At 35.2% G+C, this 18,540-nt stretch overlaps 1 protein-coding gene across 2 annotated transcripts in view; it reads right to left on the reverse strand.

Moving 5' to 3' along the window:
• The window catches only part of LOC131670744 (semaphorin-2A), a 545,588-nt gene that overhangs the window by 199,025 nt on the left and 328,023 nt on the right, over positions 1-18,540 (reverse strand). For both annotated transcript variants that reach the window (XM_058946635.1, XM_058946626.1), the window contains exon 6: positions 14,561-14,831. In XM_058946635.1, coding sequence (XP_058802618.1) covers positions 14,561-14,831 — 271 coding nt within the window. The remainder of the gene's footprint in view (positions 1-14,560; positions 14,832-18,540) is intronic.

Genomic DNA, 18,540 nt, shown 5'->3' on the forward strand with positions numbered 1-18,540 from the left:
TTCGCGGGCTACGTACATTCAAGTTTTGAATTTTTGTTGTTATGTTGGTACACTCGCCACGATCATATATTCATAGTTTTGACTGTATAGCACGTATTGTTTTTCTGGCAGAGGCGCCAGAGGTTAGAAGTGTTTGGTGTGCTCAGCGATTTTCTTCTATCGAAAAGAATGTAGCAAAAAGTTTGCATTAAATTTTGTGTAAAAAATGAAATCCAGTGGTCTTGAAGCTCTTGAAATATTGATAATTGCATACTGTGAGTCTACTCTGAGTAAGAAAAATATGTATAAGTGGTACAGGCTGTTCCAAGAAGACCGAGAGAATGTAGAAGACGAATCTCGCCCTGGACGTCCTAGCACATCTACAACAGATCTAGAGAGGATCCAGCGTTGGAAGAAAACTACATCCTGTTCATGTTTAAGTACGCGACGCTCGGGCACATGCACCTCCTGACGAAGTGCAGATCAAACCCACCTACTATATCCCGCACCATGGCATGTGAAAATATAACGATGGGACGAAGGAGTTGCGTATGGTTTTTAACGCTTCGCGCCCCACCACTTCCGGATGCAATCACAATGACACTCTACATCGCGGACCGAAGCTACAGAATCATATCGCTACTATCATCATCCGGTGGCGGCGACAGCACTTTGCGTACTGTACAGATCATCTGGAGCCCGTTTTAAAATACCCGCACCCAGCACTTTGAGTTTCAAAAAGTAACCTACGGTACTATTTTTGCGCCATATCTCACATAGCAAATAATGCAGCAGTTCACTATTGATAAGGACCTAAGGTTTCCCCTAGCTGCTGAAACCTTAAGGACGGACCTCTACATGGATGATTTCTTGAGTAGCGGGTCGGACCTTGAAGCGAGTCGACGCTCTCAGATCAGCTAATTGGACTACTCAGGGTGGACGATTTCCAATTTAAGCAGTCGGTCGCGAATCACCCCGAGATACTAGATGCGAATCCGGGCCAACATCAAGGAAGCAATACTTAAATGAGCTCCCAATACTACGCTGGCTGGATTATTTGCCTGGACGCCAAACGCAGCTCCACCTGACCGTCGATGCTAGCTGCTGAGCTCTCACCACCATCGTGTATTCCAGAACCGTCACTGGGGATAGTCGGTGCATCTCTCATCTCGTTGGAATCAAGTCGAAGTTGACTTTCATCAAGAATCTGATACTTGTCTTGAGGAAGCGCGCGAGGATAACTATTCCGTGCCTTGAACTTCAGGCAGTTCTTATTGCTGCTTAGCTACTTGAGGACATTTTCATTGCACTCTAGATCATTCCATCATATTGTCACCTTAGGAGCGACTCACAGATCGCGCTCCACTGGTTACCCTCTGAAGGCCCGGTAGGCAATAACGTCAATGACAATTACGTTACTCATATTCAAAAGCTGACAACGAGAGTCATTTTCCACCATGTACCTACTGACAACAACCCAGTCAACATTGTTTCTCGAGAAATAGACATTGCCCACCTACCTTATTATCGACTCTTGTGTCCCTGTCTAGAGTGGCTATCATTAACTTCTAATCGTTGATCTACCGAGACTCGGAAAGACTGCCGGATGAATACCATTTTACCATTTACCTATTAATCTAGATCGTAGAGGAAACCATAGATACCGACTTAATCCATCTTCATCGCTTCTCCTCGCTTGGGTTACTTATCAGAGGCATCGCTCGAATGAAGCGAGTACTGTGACGCCTATTCTGAGTCGGGATTCGAAATCGCCTCACTGCAAGCAAGTTTAGAGCCGCATTCATTATCTGCACTCGACTATTTCAACACCAATTCTTCGCCGATAAGTTTCATCTGGTGGAAAAAGACGAGCAAATATAGAGCTCCACACTTCTGAAAGTTCTTAAATTATACAATTATACAAAAATATCTAAGGAACGTTATTCATGTAGTCAGCCCTTTTGAGCCGGTATTTGTGATCGCATTATTTATTATCCGAAGAAAATTCTACCTCGCGGGAAATTTCGGGAAAAATACCGCTCAAAACTCCAACACATTCGGTCCGATATTACGACTGCTACTCAACTTGGGTTTCCGTGGTATTTGGCTCAGCAGCTCTAGGTTGTTTATTAGGTGTTTTATACTTATTCGTTTGGATCTAGTTTTTCGTGCTGAGAAACTGGTCCCTCCCATTTTCTCCGTAAAAATAGAGTACGGAGAAAGGTAGCCAATTTCGGTGATAAAATATCAATCAGTTCTTTAATTGAAATCGCTCGAAAATCTCTGTTTAGGCTACCTACCCCTTGAAATTTGTGTATCAAGCCTGCGTGTAACCTTAACGAATCTGTGACAATCACCGCACATATAGCCTGCGTTCTTTTCAAGCTTACATGTATGCTGTGCTACGTGTACATGTCTGGACTCGGCTTACCTTTCGGTGACCATAGTGGATCGTGCTCTGACCCCCCCCCCCCCCCAGGGATCACACCACCACCGTGGGTTTCGTCGTAGTGTACCCTTCCATACTCGTAGTGGCGTTTACTTAGCGAATTAGATAGCTCTTTGCGATCTACGTTCTAGGTCAACCGTGAGGTTAAACTACCAAATTTTGTAAGGTTATCCAAGTCTATCACGGTAACTATTAGATTTATCGCACTAAATTAATTTTAATTATATTCAGCTTAATACGGACTTTTTCCCTATCTACCACTGGGATTATTTAAGCTTATATTAAGTCCTTATCGTTTGTACTTTTTAGAAATAATTCAATATTTTGAAAAAAATCGATGTCTTGTACGGCCAGTGCACGAAGAAAGCGTCTTCAAAAAATACAGGATTTACTATACTCTATTTTTTCAAGGGTGTTCTTTCGAATGGCAATGGTTTCAAGTCGCTAAACAAATGTTTATTCATAGATAATTCGAGTTTAACCTAAGAAAATGCAGATTTTGTACTTTGATTTTTTTTTCAATCCGAGTTTGGAATACTTTATGGCTCTTTTACATACTATTTTTTCACACCAGTAGTGTTCACGAACCTTGAATTTGAAAATGATCACGAGCTGATGTCCATTCGGGCATTTATTTATTGTAAAATGTTGCCATAACTGCAAAATTTTTGGTTTTTCAAAAATAAACAAAAATTTCAACAACAAAAAATAAAAAACAAAAAAAAGAAAAGGTTCTCGATGACGTCTACCTCCCCGTGGTGAGAATTGGGCAACATCCCTAGTATATGATGGCTAAAGACGTTTCCTACGAAGTTTCTTGCTAGTAAACTTAGATAATTTTTTTCTCGAAAACAATCCATTCTACGCAAGTTATTGTAATTACAAAAAGTGTTTATAATTAGTTGAAGAATACGCCTGAAGACGCCTGGACCGATTTGAGCAATTTTTGAAATGTTGCAATTTGTCAATTTGTGAAAAACCAAAAAATTGCTCGAAACGTTTCGAAAAATACAAATGTATTCTTCAGTCAATTCTAAGCACTTTTTATTCTTACCATTATTTACGTAGAGGAAGTCGTTTGTGAGAAGAAAATTCATGAACTTTTAAATAAAAATTTTGCAGTTATGGCGACATTTTGCAATAAATAAATGCTCGAACCGACATCGGCTCTTGATCATTTTCAAATTCAAGGTTCGAGAACACGATTGGTGTGAGAAAATAGTATGTAAAAGAGCCGTAAAGTGTTCCAAACTCGGATTGAAAAAAAAATCAAAGTACAAAATCTGCATTTTTTTTAGGTTAAACTCGAATTATCTATGAATAAACATTTGTTTAGCGACTTGAAACCATTGAAATTCGTAAGAGCACCCTTGAAAAATAGAGTATAGTGGATCCTGAATTTTTTGAAGACGCATTCGTCGTGCACTGGCCGTCCAAACTTGGGTTCGAAAAACGTGTCGCCTGAGCGTTAATCGGTTAACCTGTCTGCAATTTATCTTGTGTTGACTGTGCTAAATTTTAAAAGCTGAGTTGCTCGAAGTTTTATTTATTTATTTTTATTATTCCAAGTATATTTACAATTTGTCTAACGTATTGAGACAATAAGCAAATGTTGTTGCTATTAGAAATATATATAATAAACAGCAGTATATTCTAGTGAGTATGCTATCTTTGCTTTACAGAATAATTGAAATAATTATGTAAATTTATTGGCGCATTTATTAGTATATGTTTCTTTAGTCTGGTGTTGGCGACGGATATCTTGAGAAGCTTGTTGACAAGTTTATTTGAATGGTTTTGAAGTTTGGAATTATATTTTGCGCAGAATTTTTTAATTTTTTCTTCAATTGGAGGTGTCAGTAAATCATTTAAGAAAATTTCGTTCCCTATGAACTATCGGGTTTGTATTATATTGCGTAGGACTTTCGGTTAGAGTCTTTCCAAGATTTCGATATTCGAGTCATAAACAGCATCCCAAAGTTGAATGCCATATATCCAAACTGATTTAAATATAGCTTTATATAGCAGCAATTGGTTTTCAATTGACAGCTCCCATTTTGTTCCGATGAGCCAGTACATTTTCCTGGCATTCTATGGATAACTTTTTATTCTATGTGTAACTTTTCACGAGGAATCGATTGGTGGCCTTGAATTTGACCTTGAGCATATCCTTTAATGATATTTTAAGATCAACTTTGTTTTTTTAAATAGAAACCCCTATTTTGGATAATAGTTATCGAAAAGCGGGAAATTTTACATTCAAAAATGTATTTAGGTTAAGGGTCATTAAGTCATAAGGATTCAAGCCTCTAGTTTTGAAAGTGGCAATCAAAAATGTAGAAAATTTTATATTTATGAAATGAAGCAGCTCAAATGTGAGAGGCAACGGGACTCACGTAAATTAAGCACCCCAAAGACTCTACTACGTCCACATCGTTGTTCCCAGGTAATATTAAACGTAAAAATAATGTCCTTGAAGGTCACGTGTACCCAGCCCATACTTGAATTAAACCTAAAAACCATCAGCTAATCTTGAAAGTCTTCGATGATCTAAAACCTCAGTACAATATTATACGTAAAATTTCCCGCTTTTTCGATTACTGTTCTCAAAACTAAAAGCTTGGATCCCCATGACCCAATGATCCTATGACCTATAACCTAAATACATTTTTGCATGTAAAATTTCCCGCTCTTTTGATTACCGTTGTCCAAAATAGGGGGTTCTATTAAAAAAAAAACTAAGTTGAACTTGAAATATCATTGAAGGACACGCGCAAGTCAAATTATACGTCACCAATCGATTCTTCGTGAAGAGTTACCCATAGAATGATCTTGATTTTTTCAAAATAATAGTTTACTAGGCAAATTTTTAGGGTGTTTCGTTACTTTTGCGACACCTTATATGTTCTTTCCATGTAAGTCTTCGTTCTAGGTGAATACCTAGATATTTTACTTGATTGTTTTACGGAATATATTTATCGTTTAATCTAATAGGAGGACAGGTATCTATTCAAAGTTTGAAAGTCCCATGTATTAAACGTAACACACTGTCTTGATTCTTTTATGATTTTTTAAATGATAAATTTTGTAATGATGGAAAGAAGGGAAATAGTGATAGATGGAGAATCACTTAATTTTAATTATATTCAGTCCCATGTATTAATTTGCTTTCATTTACTATGATTATCCAAAAGTTAAACCAATTTTGATGGTGAGTTTTTATGTAGTTTTGTAATGTTTTTGTTGCTATTGTTGCCTCTGGATGTAATGTTAAAATTGCTGTTTCATCTAAATATGCCGCTGTCAGGATATTAATAAACTTTGGTAGGTCCGAAGTATGTAACAGATATAGTGTTGAACTTAAAACACTGCTCTGAGATACTCCTGCTTTTATTAACCCATTAACGCTCACAGGACGGTTTTTCGAGACCTGAGTTTGAACTATTCTCATGTCATGAATTCTCGTGGAAAAAATTCAGGAACCATTGTTTCTTATGTTTTCGAGTGTCCTCTTTCCAATGATACTGGTTAAAATTGTCGCTGAAAAACTTTTACGGTCCAAAAATCAAAAATAAATAAAAAAAACATGATTTTCTGATTTAATTTTTTTTTTAAATCGACTTTTCGTTCCCTAAGCATTTTTTTTAATACCTAAAACCCTTATAGATCGCGGCCTCGAGGTTTTAACTACAAGTTACTATGGTTCTCCGGATATGAAAATTTTTCGTATAAACAAAATGGCGGCCGAAGTGAAAATATTTATCTAAAACTTTACAAATTTTTTTCTCGAATACTATAGATTTTCATGAAAATTTTTAAAGAACAAAAATGTCTTAGAATTAGTTATAAAATACTCTCAAATTTTTTCAGAATCATCCGAGAAAATTTTGGGATTTCGGAAAAGTCTCTGAATTGAAAATTTAAAAATTATGTCGGAAAATTTTGAAATAATTTGAGAGCGTTCTTTGTTTGTTTTTAAGACATTTCTATTCTTAGAAAAATGTTCCTAAAGAGTATACTTTTCGAGAAAAAAAATGTTAAAGTTTGCTAAACAAATATTTTGTTTACCAAAAACCATGCACTTTACGAAAGTTTTTCTGAGAATAGAAATGTCTTAAAAACAAACAAAGAACGCTCTCAAATTATTTCAAAATTTTCCGACACAATTTTTAAATTTTCAATTCAGAGACTTTTCCGAAATCCCAAAATTTTCTCGGATGATTCTGAAAAAATTTGAGAGTATTTTATAACTAATTCTAAGACATTTTTGTTCTTTAAAAATTTTCATGACAATCTATAGTATTCGAGAAAAAAATTTGTAAAGTTTTAGATAAATATTTTCACTTCGGCCGCCATTTTGTTTATACGAAAAATTTTCATATCCGGAGAACCATAGTAACTTGTAGTTAAAACCTCGAGGCCGCGATCTATAAGGGTTTTAGGCATTAAAAAAAATGCTTAGGGAACGAAAAGTCGATTTAAAAAAAAAATTAAATCAGAAAATCATGTTTTTTTTATTTATTTTTGATTTTTGGACCGTAAAAGTTTTTCAGCGACAATTTTAACCAGCATCATTGGAAAGAGGACACTCGAAAACATAAGAAACAATGGTTCCTGAATTTTTTCCACGAGAATTCATGACATGAGAATAGTTCAAACTCAGGTCTCGAAAAACCGTCCTGTGAGCGTTAATGGGTTAACTGAGGTTTAGATACGTTTTCATTTAATATACCTTGATAGGCTCAATTGTGTAGATAAGACAGTAAATGATTCGTAGTGGGGCTGAATAAAAAATCTCTTGACCTTATGCAGCCCTGTATGCTAAACCTTCTCAAAAGCCTCGGCAACTTTTAGGAATATACCAGTATAGTACTGTTTATCTTCAATGATTTTCCTTACAAATAACACTATTTTATTTACTTGCACAATTACTTGATTTTAGCTAAGACTAGTTTTTCAAAGATTTTAGAAAGTGCTGATAAAAGGCTTATCGATCTTTATGAAGTTACTATTTCTGGTTTTTTACCGTGTTTAGGTATTAAAACAATCTCTGCTACTTTCCACTGGGAAGGAAAATAGCGGAGACTCAAACTAGCATTAAAAACAATTGTTACATATCTTATTATAATTGAAGGTTATGGGTAAAATTCAAAAAATTGCGAAAATGACATTTTTTTAAAATGAAAAAAAATTTTTTTTAATTTCACTTTACATATTTTTATATGTTTATTGTAACAGGCTGCCGTTTAACCTGTAATTCCTCTTGAATGTATCTATTCGATGGGTTAAACGACGCCTTGTTATCTATGTGCTAGAAGCACATTAACTCACCTTGTCTGGGTGTCCGCCTGCGCAGGGTTCCCTTACCGATTGAAGTTGGGTTCACGAACTCTCCGCTTGGAGGCGCTGGCGCGCTTGCTTAGCAGCGTTCTGACGGCCGCTGCTGGTAACTCGGTTAGCAAGTCGCTTCTCACGGTACCTAAGTGATCCGTGCTATTTTACCGGCTTATTCGAATCGGGCGTAAACAATAACATGCACCCCAGACAAAGGGAAGACAAAACAATACCTCAGTTAAGAATAACTGCTGATCACTTTATTGAACTGAATTTAATAAACGGGAGGGATTTGCCGAGAGACTCACGCACGCGAATTCGGATGACAATATAAACGGGGAGAGAGAGAGAGAAATTCGCGATCGTCGCGGACTAAACGCTCGCACGCTTTAAATAATTTCGCCGCGCACGCTGCGCGGGATCGCACGCCAATGACAATAAACAATATTGTGCACCTACCGCGGAGTTGTTGGAGATACGGTGGCCAACCGTATCCGTCGCACTAGCCGCGGATCGAACGCCTCTATGCTCGCTGCTCTGCTGCTGTCACTCCGCTCTTTGTCTTTGCGTTGCAGTCGAGGTTACTCTCGTAGCTGCCGAGGTCGCGCACGTTGAACAATGCGCGCACTCGGCACTCCACTCGTTACTGGTATTGCAGGTGTCGGAGCCACGCACGTTGAACAGTGCGCGAACTCGTTCCACCGCACTGTTTATCGTCACTAGTTGTCACTGCACACGCCTTGCAATGTGCACACCCACTTCAGCACTCTCGAACGATGTACCCTGGCTTCCTGGATCTCACTCAAAAATTATCCAATGCGTTGGCAGCTCAAAAACAGTAGCTAAGATATAGCCGGACTGAAGGTCACAGTCATACTGGCTAACGAACTCTCCCCTCCCGGTCATTGCCCCTACGCGCCCTCTCTCTCTCAAACCGATCGCGACTGCTACGCTTAGCCGCTTCTTAACCTACGCGAGTCGAAACGATTTTCGGTAATCGTTGCATTATATATATCATAAATAAAAAGAAAACAAGAATGGGCGAGCTATTTTTGAATTTTTTTTAAAACGGCGGCGTAAAAAAGTTTTTTAATTTCTTTTTTTTTAGAGTTTCAAGTTTAAACTTAAATATCTCAGGAACGACTTGATGAATTTAAAGAAATCAAACGGCATTCGAAAGGTACGGGTAAATACTATTATTTTCTGCATTTTAAAATATTTTTAATACTTTTTACTTTATTTTTTTGCAGTTACAATTTTTTACTTAGAAATTTTTACCATAAATAAATAAAGTTAAAAAATTATAAAATATACTATGTAATATTGAAATACATAAAATTGTATTATTTGCTGTCGCCTTTAAAATGCCGTTCAATTATTTCAAATTCATCAAACAGTTCTTGAAATACTAAACTTTATAAGCGTGACACGAGGACATTTATATTTCTTTTTTTTATTCAATGCTGTTACTTTGTAATCGATACATATAATAATAATATATACTTTATAGTCATTTTCAAGCTCTTGGTGTGTACTTTCTTTTCCCCGCTACTCGATCGCGATAATATTTTTTTTTTCGTAAAAAAAGTAAGCGTGATACGAGGACATGAGAAAAGGTACGTTTGTTTACGATCTTATTTAAGTGTATTTTTTCACTTAACATACAACTTATCATACCAATAACCCCTTCAATTGATAGAAAATAAACAAATGTTAATATTTGAAATCATTTAGCATTGAATTTTTGACTTCTTAAATATTTATACCATAAAATGTCGAAAGCGTGGCACGAGGACAAAAAAAAACATAACTTTAAGCTTAATTTTGAATACTATTTATTAAGTTATTGCATTTCTGCACCCTACCATTCGATTCCTTGTTGTAAGACCTTCAAAAATCATTTTTTTTAAATAAATATTTATTTGAATACATTTTTCTTTGAAAAACAAATACTTCTGCGCCCACGACGCGTGACACAAGGACATTTTTGCTTGTTTTTCGGTCATGCAGACCAAAATTAGTGTTTTAAATAATGTTTTAGTATCTGAACAAGTTGTTTAGAGTTGTTGTTAACGAACTATATCAAGTAGACATGTGGATATAGTTTCCATAAAAAACTTAGGGCCCAAAAACATGTATTTACAATTTTTTGAATTTCACCCTTATATTAATAATTTTTCCTGTGATATTATAAGAACGGGGAGAATTTCTATTCTTAATACTATTAATTATTTGTAATACTTCCGTTATTTTAAACGATTTGATTAGCGTATTGTCTTGGATGTCAGAGCCTTCTAGTGAGATTTCTTCTTCTTCAGTGATTATTCTTTCATGAGGCTTGAATACTGTACTAAGATGATTTACGAACGTTAACAATTTTTCCTCGTTTAATCTTGCCTAGTTACCATTAGGTTTTCTGATAGGTGGTATAAATGTAACCGGTCTTTTAAGTCATTTAATAGCTATTTATAATAAGTACTCTATTGCTTTCGTAGGATTCAGTGATCTGAGGTAATTTTGCGTTTGTGTATTTTTCTTAATATAACATTTTTTTTAGATTTTTGGATGCTTTATTTACTTCAGTTTTGTCTTGAATCGATTTAGTTTTCTGATCCTTTTTTCTTAATAATCTTATTATTTTAGTTGACTTCATTGGTTGTGTTTTATTTCTATTTATTGTAGTAGAGAATTTGTTCATTGTTTCAGTTAGAATTACGTTGAGTGAATTGATGCTGCTTTCTACGTTATTAGCTGTTTTAAAGAAAACGTTGCACTTTATGCATTTCTCTATGTAAAGACCATATTTCTTTCACTAGACTTTCATGTTATTGTTTACTTTATTAAATACTTGATGATGTAAAGAAATTAGTACCGTCAAATTATTTGATGATAAATCTAAGCATAATGACACTTCAAAATAATTTTTGCTTAAACATCTTACTATAGCAAAGTCAATCAAATCTCTAGAAGCTTCTTTATATCTGTATATTGTTTAGCTAGTATGTTGGTTCTCCAGTGGATATTGGAATGTAGTTATTTTTTTTTTGTATTTCATAGAGTACTCTGTCTCTATGAAATACAACTCTGATATTAAAATTGACGATCTTGATCCCCACCACGGATGTTTCGCATTATAATTGCCTCATATTATAAAACGATTTCCTAGTACATTGAAAAAGTGTATCCAGTTTTCTTTTGTAATGGTTTTATTTTGAGAACAGCAAACAGCTGATAATATTATGAATCCGCTTTATCCTTAATGATTACAGTGATTGCTTGTAAGAAGGTTTTACTAGTGTAAGTTGGATGTAATCGTTTATTTTTGTTTTGATTATAATCGCAGTACCTCCGTGTATTTTATTAAGTGAGTGATTGGTTTTATGTACAGTGTAGTTTGGTATATTAAGATAGTTTTTACTTTTAAAGTATGTTTCTGATATGAACATGATGTCTATAATTTCATAGATTAAAAATGCTTTTAATTCAAGGTGCCTCTGCATAAGACCGTTTGCGTTCCTGATAGCGATTTTTAGATTGCTTATCATGCCATTTTGTTTACTAGTAGAGTTAAAAGGTTTAACAGTATTTAGTCTTTGCATCAGCTATTCCATCATGTGTTCGAGTTTATTATTTGTGTTTATTTCGTTGGTATGTTGACTTAACTCTGATTGAACAACTATTTATTTTGATATTTTTATCTCACTCTGTTTTGATTTAGTATTACCTGTCCAATATTATGTTTGGTTTAACTCTATTGACGTTTTCAATTAAATTTGAGTTTAGATTTTGATAAACTTGTATAATGTTTTGATTTAATATTTTTTGTCGTAGTCTAGAAAATAGTTTTTGCTGTATTACTTACGAACTGAGAATATTTTATGGTTTGCGGTGTGATTTCCTTTACAATTAGCACATGTTACGTCTTTTATTTTTTGTTTAATTGAACATTCTTTAGTTTGGTGATGTTTAACATATTCCACATACATAACACATTTGTAACAATAATATTTTGTATGCCTATATTCTTGGCAATTTAGACATTGAGGAATTTCTCTTTTAACGTTCGGTGGCTCCAATAACATTACCGTGTTTAATAATCGGTTTACTTTATAAATTTAATAACTCATAATAATAACTCATCCGGGACGGCTCCAATCGAAAAAATGGTAGAGACCAAAGTTGTAGGATATCGAGGGGAATTCAGATGTTGACCTTGGATTTGACCCTGAACACGATTTTCAAGGTCATTTGAAGGTAAACTTGGAGTTTTTAAATAGGAATCCTACTTTTTTATTGCGGGAATGAAAAGAACGGAAAATTGTACGTTCACAATATGTTTGGTTGCGGTACCGGACGTCATCTCAAGGTCATGCTGCCAGTTTCAAACCCCACCAGTACAAGTTTTCTAACAGGGCCCCAATCAAAAAAATGGTAAAGACCAAAGTTGTAGGATATCGAGGAGAAAGTCCGATAGTGACCTTAGATTCGATATAGTCCATTAAGGTCATTTCAAGGTTAAATTTTTTTTTAAACAGTACCCTTTCTTGACTTCGGATTCTGAAAGCGCGTAAAATGTTACGTTTTAAAGGAAGTAGTTAATTTAAAATAGAAGAAACGATTTTTATCATTTAGCGTACCATTTTCTGAGTTTCATTAGCATTATGAAACTTGATGTCCAGAACCTACGACGAGGATGTCGCAGGCTGGATTTTCAGGTATCATTGGGATGATCCGGCCGATGAAGGTAAGAATTAAAGCCCAACTAATGAAAGTAAGAAGACGTGAAGGCATCGGCCGCTGAAGGATTGAAATCATACCCCGGCCGATGTCTTTACGTTTAGTAACACGATTAGCAGTTTCAACTAGTTTAAAATTTCCCGCTCTTTTCATTGCCGCAGTAAAAAAGTAGGGTTCCTATTTAAAAACTCCAGGTTGACCTTCCATTACCTTAAAAATCGCGTTGAAAGGTCAAATCCAAGGTTAACATCTGACTTTCCCCTTGATATCCTACAACTTTGGTCTCTACCATTTTTTCGATTGGAGCCGTCCCTGACGAGTTATTTGCGGTGCCCGTTTAAATTGGGTCACCCTGTATTATGAATACTTAATATTTTATATCCATGTTCTTGTATGTCTGATTTTAATTCATCTATATCAACTAACGAGTAAATACTTAATATAACTTTGAATCCTTTTTCTTTTTTAAACTGGTAAGTGTAAAATTGCATATTTACTTCTTTCAATGTAGTAATAATTGGTAGATATTTTTTAGAAGTGGTTGGTTGGATTTTAATTTTGTTTAGTCCTATCACTTTTAAGGTGTAATTTTCTTTGGCTATTGTGTTCAATAAATTTTCTAACAGTTTGATATTCTCTACATTATAAACAAAGATCGGAGGAGATTTGCTTTTCAGATTATTTGCTTCGTTGTTTTCTTTTTCACTGTGATTTTCTTTATTTTCTTAATTTTCTTGAAGTATTTCGTATCTGTTGCTTGTGTTAATTAGCCAGTAATCTGATAATTGTGCATGTCGTTTTTTAATTAAGTTTAAACTTCTAGGCTGCTTCCTCTATCTTTTATTATTTACGGTTTTCGAGTTTACAGTTTGATTTTTATTAGGAATATACATGTCGTCCCCTATTTTAGTGGCCATTTCGGCAGTTATTTTCTTTTTTTTTGAGGTACCGTTAATGTATATAAAACTTAACTGTCACTTTACTTGATTTACTAATACTATAGCTTTTCAGATAGAACACAATTTCAACACGTCTACTCCTTTCAAGAACCAAACGCGGACTCTCGCTAGAAGTAAAATGGTCAATTCTTGTAGAATACATCTTATTTTTATGATTCCCAAAAATTCAACGAGGTTGATGCATTGGATAAGATTTTATATTATTACTTAAACTTTATAACTGTATAACTTTGGAACTAAAAAATCATTTTGTTTTATTATTTTTATGGTTTTCATACAAATACCTAGATTACTTTAGGCCTTGAAGAATTTAAAAAAAACACAACAAATCACGAAACAGTTTTTTCAGTTATTAAGGAATGCCAGAAAATCATACAACAATCGACTCTAAAATAGAAAAAAAATTTTTCGAAAGTATATCTGAGAAAGTTTAGGTTGATTCTATGCTACATAATGCACATTTATTCCAATTAATCTCGATGTCGAGAGAACGAGCTGCCTGATGCAGACGCGTTGTAAGTTCTTTGTGTTAACTTTGTTTATTTTTTACTACACGTCGTCTTCAGTCAATTATACGTTATCACTTTCAATAAAAAAATACCAAGGAACACGTAAGATAAGAATTTCAGAGATAAAATTTAAGTTTTATATTTATAAGTTGATTATTTATAAGTAAGTATTACTAAGGTTATTTAAAAAAGTTCGCCTCATTAGTTTTAATGGTTATCGAGATTTACTTTTACATGAAGGTAATGTTTAGTTAATCGTGAATAACTTAAAATATTTACATAATGACATAAGTATTGGTAGAGATGTTTATCTAAGCGTACCCAACGTATTAAGTACAATGAAAAGCTATGATATCCAGTTAAAAAAGTGAACTATTAAGACTGTCCCCTAGGCGATATTGCTAGTTTGATTTGATCCCTCGCGTCTCTTTTAGTTGCCGGTAAAGTTTCTTGCTTGCTCCTTTGCGTCTCTCTCTCCCACAATGATATCTTGCTAACTTTCACGCTTCGAAAATGGCAGTTAATGAGCATGCTCGTTATATTATATCAAATTATAGAATGCATATCAATCGTATTGAATATTTAATACTTACTATCCAGCCACTTGGAGTCATATTTTAGTGTTCTTTTAAAGCTGTAGGCTTTGCGTCCAGTAGTAAAGTTCAAAAGATCCGTGCGAAAAATAACAGTGTCGGCTTTTGTAAACTCAGCGTTAGTACCTGAGTAGAGAGCTGGTAACTCTCCAGGATTACCTTTTTCCACCCAAACCGCTGTTGAGTTATCCATGGGATCGTAAGGACACTTCGCAATGCCCATTCCTACTCCGGGTACAAACTCGTGCCGCGACAAGTGAGTCAAGTTGTTCTGTTGCAATAAACATAAAATCATTTTTGTATTTCAAATTGACTATTGATTCACTTAGAATATTATATTTTTAGGAGAACACAGACTCAAGTATCGGCAATGTTCATTTTATACAAATACCGATTGGACACGGTGTGATTTAAGACAAATTATTTAATTTGTTTTATTTGGCATATGTTTTTTTTTCAATTGAACAGAGCAATGAAATAATATTTATTAGAAAGTAAATACTATTAAACATGTAAACTTTATACATAATACCTAATTGAAAATATTTGGCATAAAATACTCTACATGATATATTTTTACATTATTAATAAAATATTTACAAAAATTGTGTATTAAGGATTTCATTTATTATGAAAATTGATAAGATGTATAATTCATGATTGATTCGTGCAAAATATTTTTTGTCACAAATAATTTTCTGTGAGTTTTTCTGTAGGAAATTGTAAAATCACATTCCACTGCTAAGAAAATAGCATTTCATTCCCTGTATTAATGAAAAATAACACAGGTCTGCAAAAAAAAGTTTTGAGTTATTGCACGAACGCTATTCATGTATTCCGAAGGTTTTTGATGCGCTGAAAACGAATCTGACCATTTCAAAGTACCGCTTTTGCCCTTTCCAACGCATTTTTCAAATTTGACAAATCTTTTTTTTTCGCGGAGATATCATCAAATGAAGTTCACATAGCGATTTCATAACAATAGTACCAACAATACAAATATCACAGCTTTTTTTCTTTTTTTATTTAACGTCGTTCTATTTATGCTCCATTAGTGTTAATCAGCGACAAACACTTGCAATGTGTTTGAGAACAAAGCACATGAAACTTTTTTCAGTGGTGCTTGTATCAATCAGCAGGGAATGGGAATCGAACCCGAGCCTACCGGGTGCAAGTCCGTCGACCTACCGACTGAGCCATTGCAGGTCTCCAAATATCACAGCCCCACGAAAAGAAGTCATATGTGCAAAAGGTAATACCATGACATTTATGTTTTTGGGATCGCTGAATCTGAACCACGATTCATTTGACCCGAGTAGCTCAGAGGTCAAAGTCAGATCAAGGTCAAATAAAGGTTATCCCATTAATCTTGGCACAGGTACTGTTTCTATAGGTTTTTGAGGTCGCTGAATTCGAATCTGAGGTCCGTTTGACCTGATCGGCTCAGAGTCAAGGTTAGGTCAAGGTAAAATCCAAAAAATGCATTAATGAATACGAATTGAAGGTTTATCTCACCCCCCTAATATTTCTATGTTAGCATCCCTCTATTAACCCCCTAATAACCTTCCTAATATGAACTATGCTATGAACATCCTAATAACTCAATGACAATCCTATCAACCTCCAATAACGCAATGATAGTGCCATCAACCCCTGATAATCCCCTAATAACCGCATTAATAAGAACTATGCTATGAACCCCCTAATAGCGCGATGGCAATCCCATCAACCCGTTAATAGTGCAGAGGCAAGCGTTACTCCTTTCGATAACAGGATAGCTAAGAGTCCGGTTTCCGTTAACCATACGCACTTCTTTTTAACAGTCCTTTTCAGGATAGTTGAAAGGTTCGGCGTACTTTTTGCGATCGAGCGGCATTTTCTCAACATTCCTTTTCAGGATAGTTGAGAATCCTAGTTGAAGTTTCTAGTATCTTCATCGTCCTCGTGTTCCTGAGATCTCTTTTATAATGTCTCTCCGGAGTTGCGTGAACGATCCTAACAAGTTCTGCAACGTATGCGGACTTTATGCTACAAAAAATCAAAAGAGAAACATTACGCCTTCAATCGAAACTGCTTACAAAAACTATTTCGGCTATTCTATCGTGAATGTAGACAAATCTTGAGTGCCAAACACAATTTGTGTAAGTTGCTATGCAATATTAAGTGGTTGGAATAAAGACTACTCTTCGCAAAAATTGCCTTTCAGTTCTCCGATGATCTGGCGTGAGCTACGTGATCATAATGACTGTTACTTTTGTTCTATTGACCTGAAAGGTTTCAACAGTAAGAATAAATCTGCAATTTTGTATCCTAATGTCTCATCTGTTACTAAACCAGTTTAACGGGGGACTCTTGTCTGTGAGAAATCATCACCCCTAAAGAAAGCAGAATGTTTACCTAGTACTTTCAGGAGCCCAGACGAAATCAATGATATGGAGGTGGACGACAAAGATCCGCAGTCAGATGATAGTGCATATTTCGATACAACCGAAAGTCCTCAAGTGTTGAGGACACAAACTCTTCTAAATAATTTAGTTAAAGATTTGGACCTGTTAAAAAATAAATTAGAATTGTTAGGTTCTATGTTGAAGGAAATGAATCTGTTGGCTCCAAAAACAACTGTTTCTTGGTACAGAAACAAAGAGCAAGAATATATCAGATATTTCGCAGAGAAAGATGGATTGACTTACTGTCATGACGGGACTGGCTTAATGACAAAAAGAGACTTGATATATGTCGCTACTGAATGGCGTCTCGTAATCGATTCTTCTAAAAGAAGTTTGAAGGTTGTCCACCTTCACAATGGAAATAAATATGCTTCGATTCCACTCGCCCATTCAGTGTACCTAAAAGAATCTTACGAGAACATGCAGATAGTTGAGAAAATTAAATATGAAGAACATAGATGGCTCATATGTGGTGATTTGAAAGTAATAACTATACTTCTTGGACAGCACTTGGGGTATACCAAATACCCATGTTACATTTGTTTGTGGGATAGTAGAGTTACTGCACGTCATTGGGAAGAATCTAAGTGGCCACTTCGCACGTTTCTGAAGCTAGGATCACACAATGTTCTCAAAAAACCCTTGTGTGATCCAAAAAAAATACTTTTACCTCCCCTCCACATAAAATTAGGATTGATTAAGCAATTCATCAAAGCCCTTGATCACAATGGAAAATGCTTCCTCTACTTATTGGATAAATTCCCAGGATTATCTGATGCAAAAATAAAGGAAGGTATTTTCACAGGTCCAGATATAAGAAAGATGATGAAATCGGCTGATTTTCAACAAACGATGACAAGAAAAGAGAAGGCTGCATGGGTGAATTTTACAGCGGTTGTAGAAGGATTTTTGGGAAACAGAAAAGTAGAAAATTATCACGTAGTCTTTCAAAATATGCTTACCAGTTTCAAAGAGTTGGGTTGTAACATGAGTTTACAAGTACATTTCCTGAATTCTCATTTAGATTCTTTTCCTGAGAATCTTGGAGATCTAAGTGAGGAGCAAGGAGAAAGATTCCACCAAGACATCCAAAAGATGGAAAGAAGGTATTAAGGTAGATGAAATGTTAATATGTTAGCTTACTACAGCATAAGAGAAAGTCAGGAACCAGAAGCCTAGACGAAAAAAGGAAGCGATTCCACAAATCAGAAAATTGATAACATTGAAGCATCTGACATAATGTGGTTGATAACATTGCTATTGGGTAATTAGAGGGTTGCTAGCATTGTCATTGCGTTATTAGGGGTTTATTAGCTTAGTTCACATTAGAGGGTTATTAGGGAGGAAGTTTATAGAGGGGGGGATATTAGGGGGTTGATAGGATTACTTGAGTCATTAGAGGCGTTTTAGCATTGCCATTGCGCTATTAAGGGGTTCATAGAACGGTTTATATTATAGGGGTTATTAGGAGGTTATTAGGAGGTTATTAGGAGGTTACTAGGGGTGTGATAGCACTGCCATTGCGTCATCAGG

The sequence above is a fragment of the Phymastichus coffea genome, unplaced genomic scaffold, assembly GCF_024137745.1.
Source record: "Phymastichus coffea isolate CEN01 unplaced genomic scaffold, Cenicafe_Pcof_1.1 PCOF00009, whole genome shotgun sequence".
Classification (NCBI taxonomy): Eukaryota; Metazoa; Arthropoda; class Insecta; order Hymenoptera; family Eulophidae; genus Phymastichus; species Phymastichus coffea.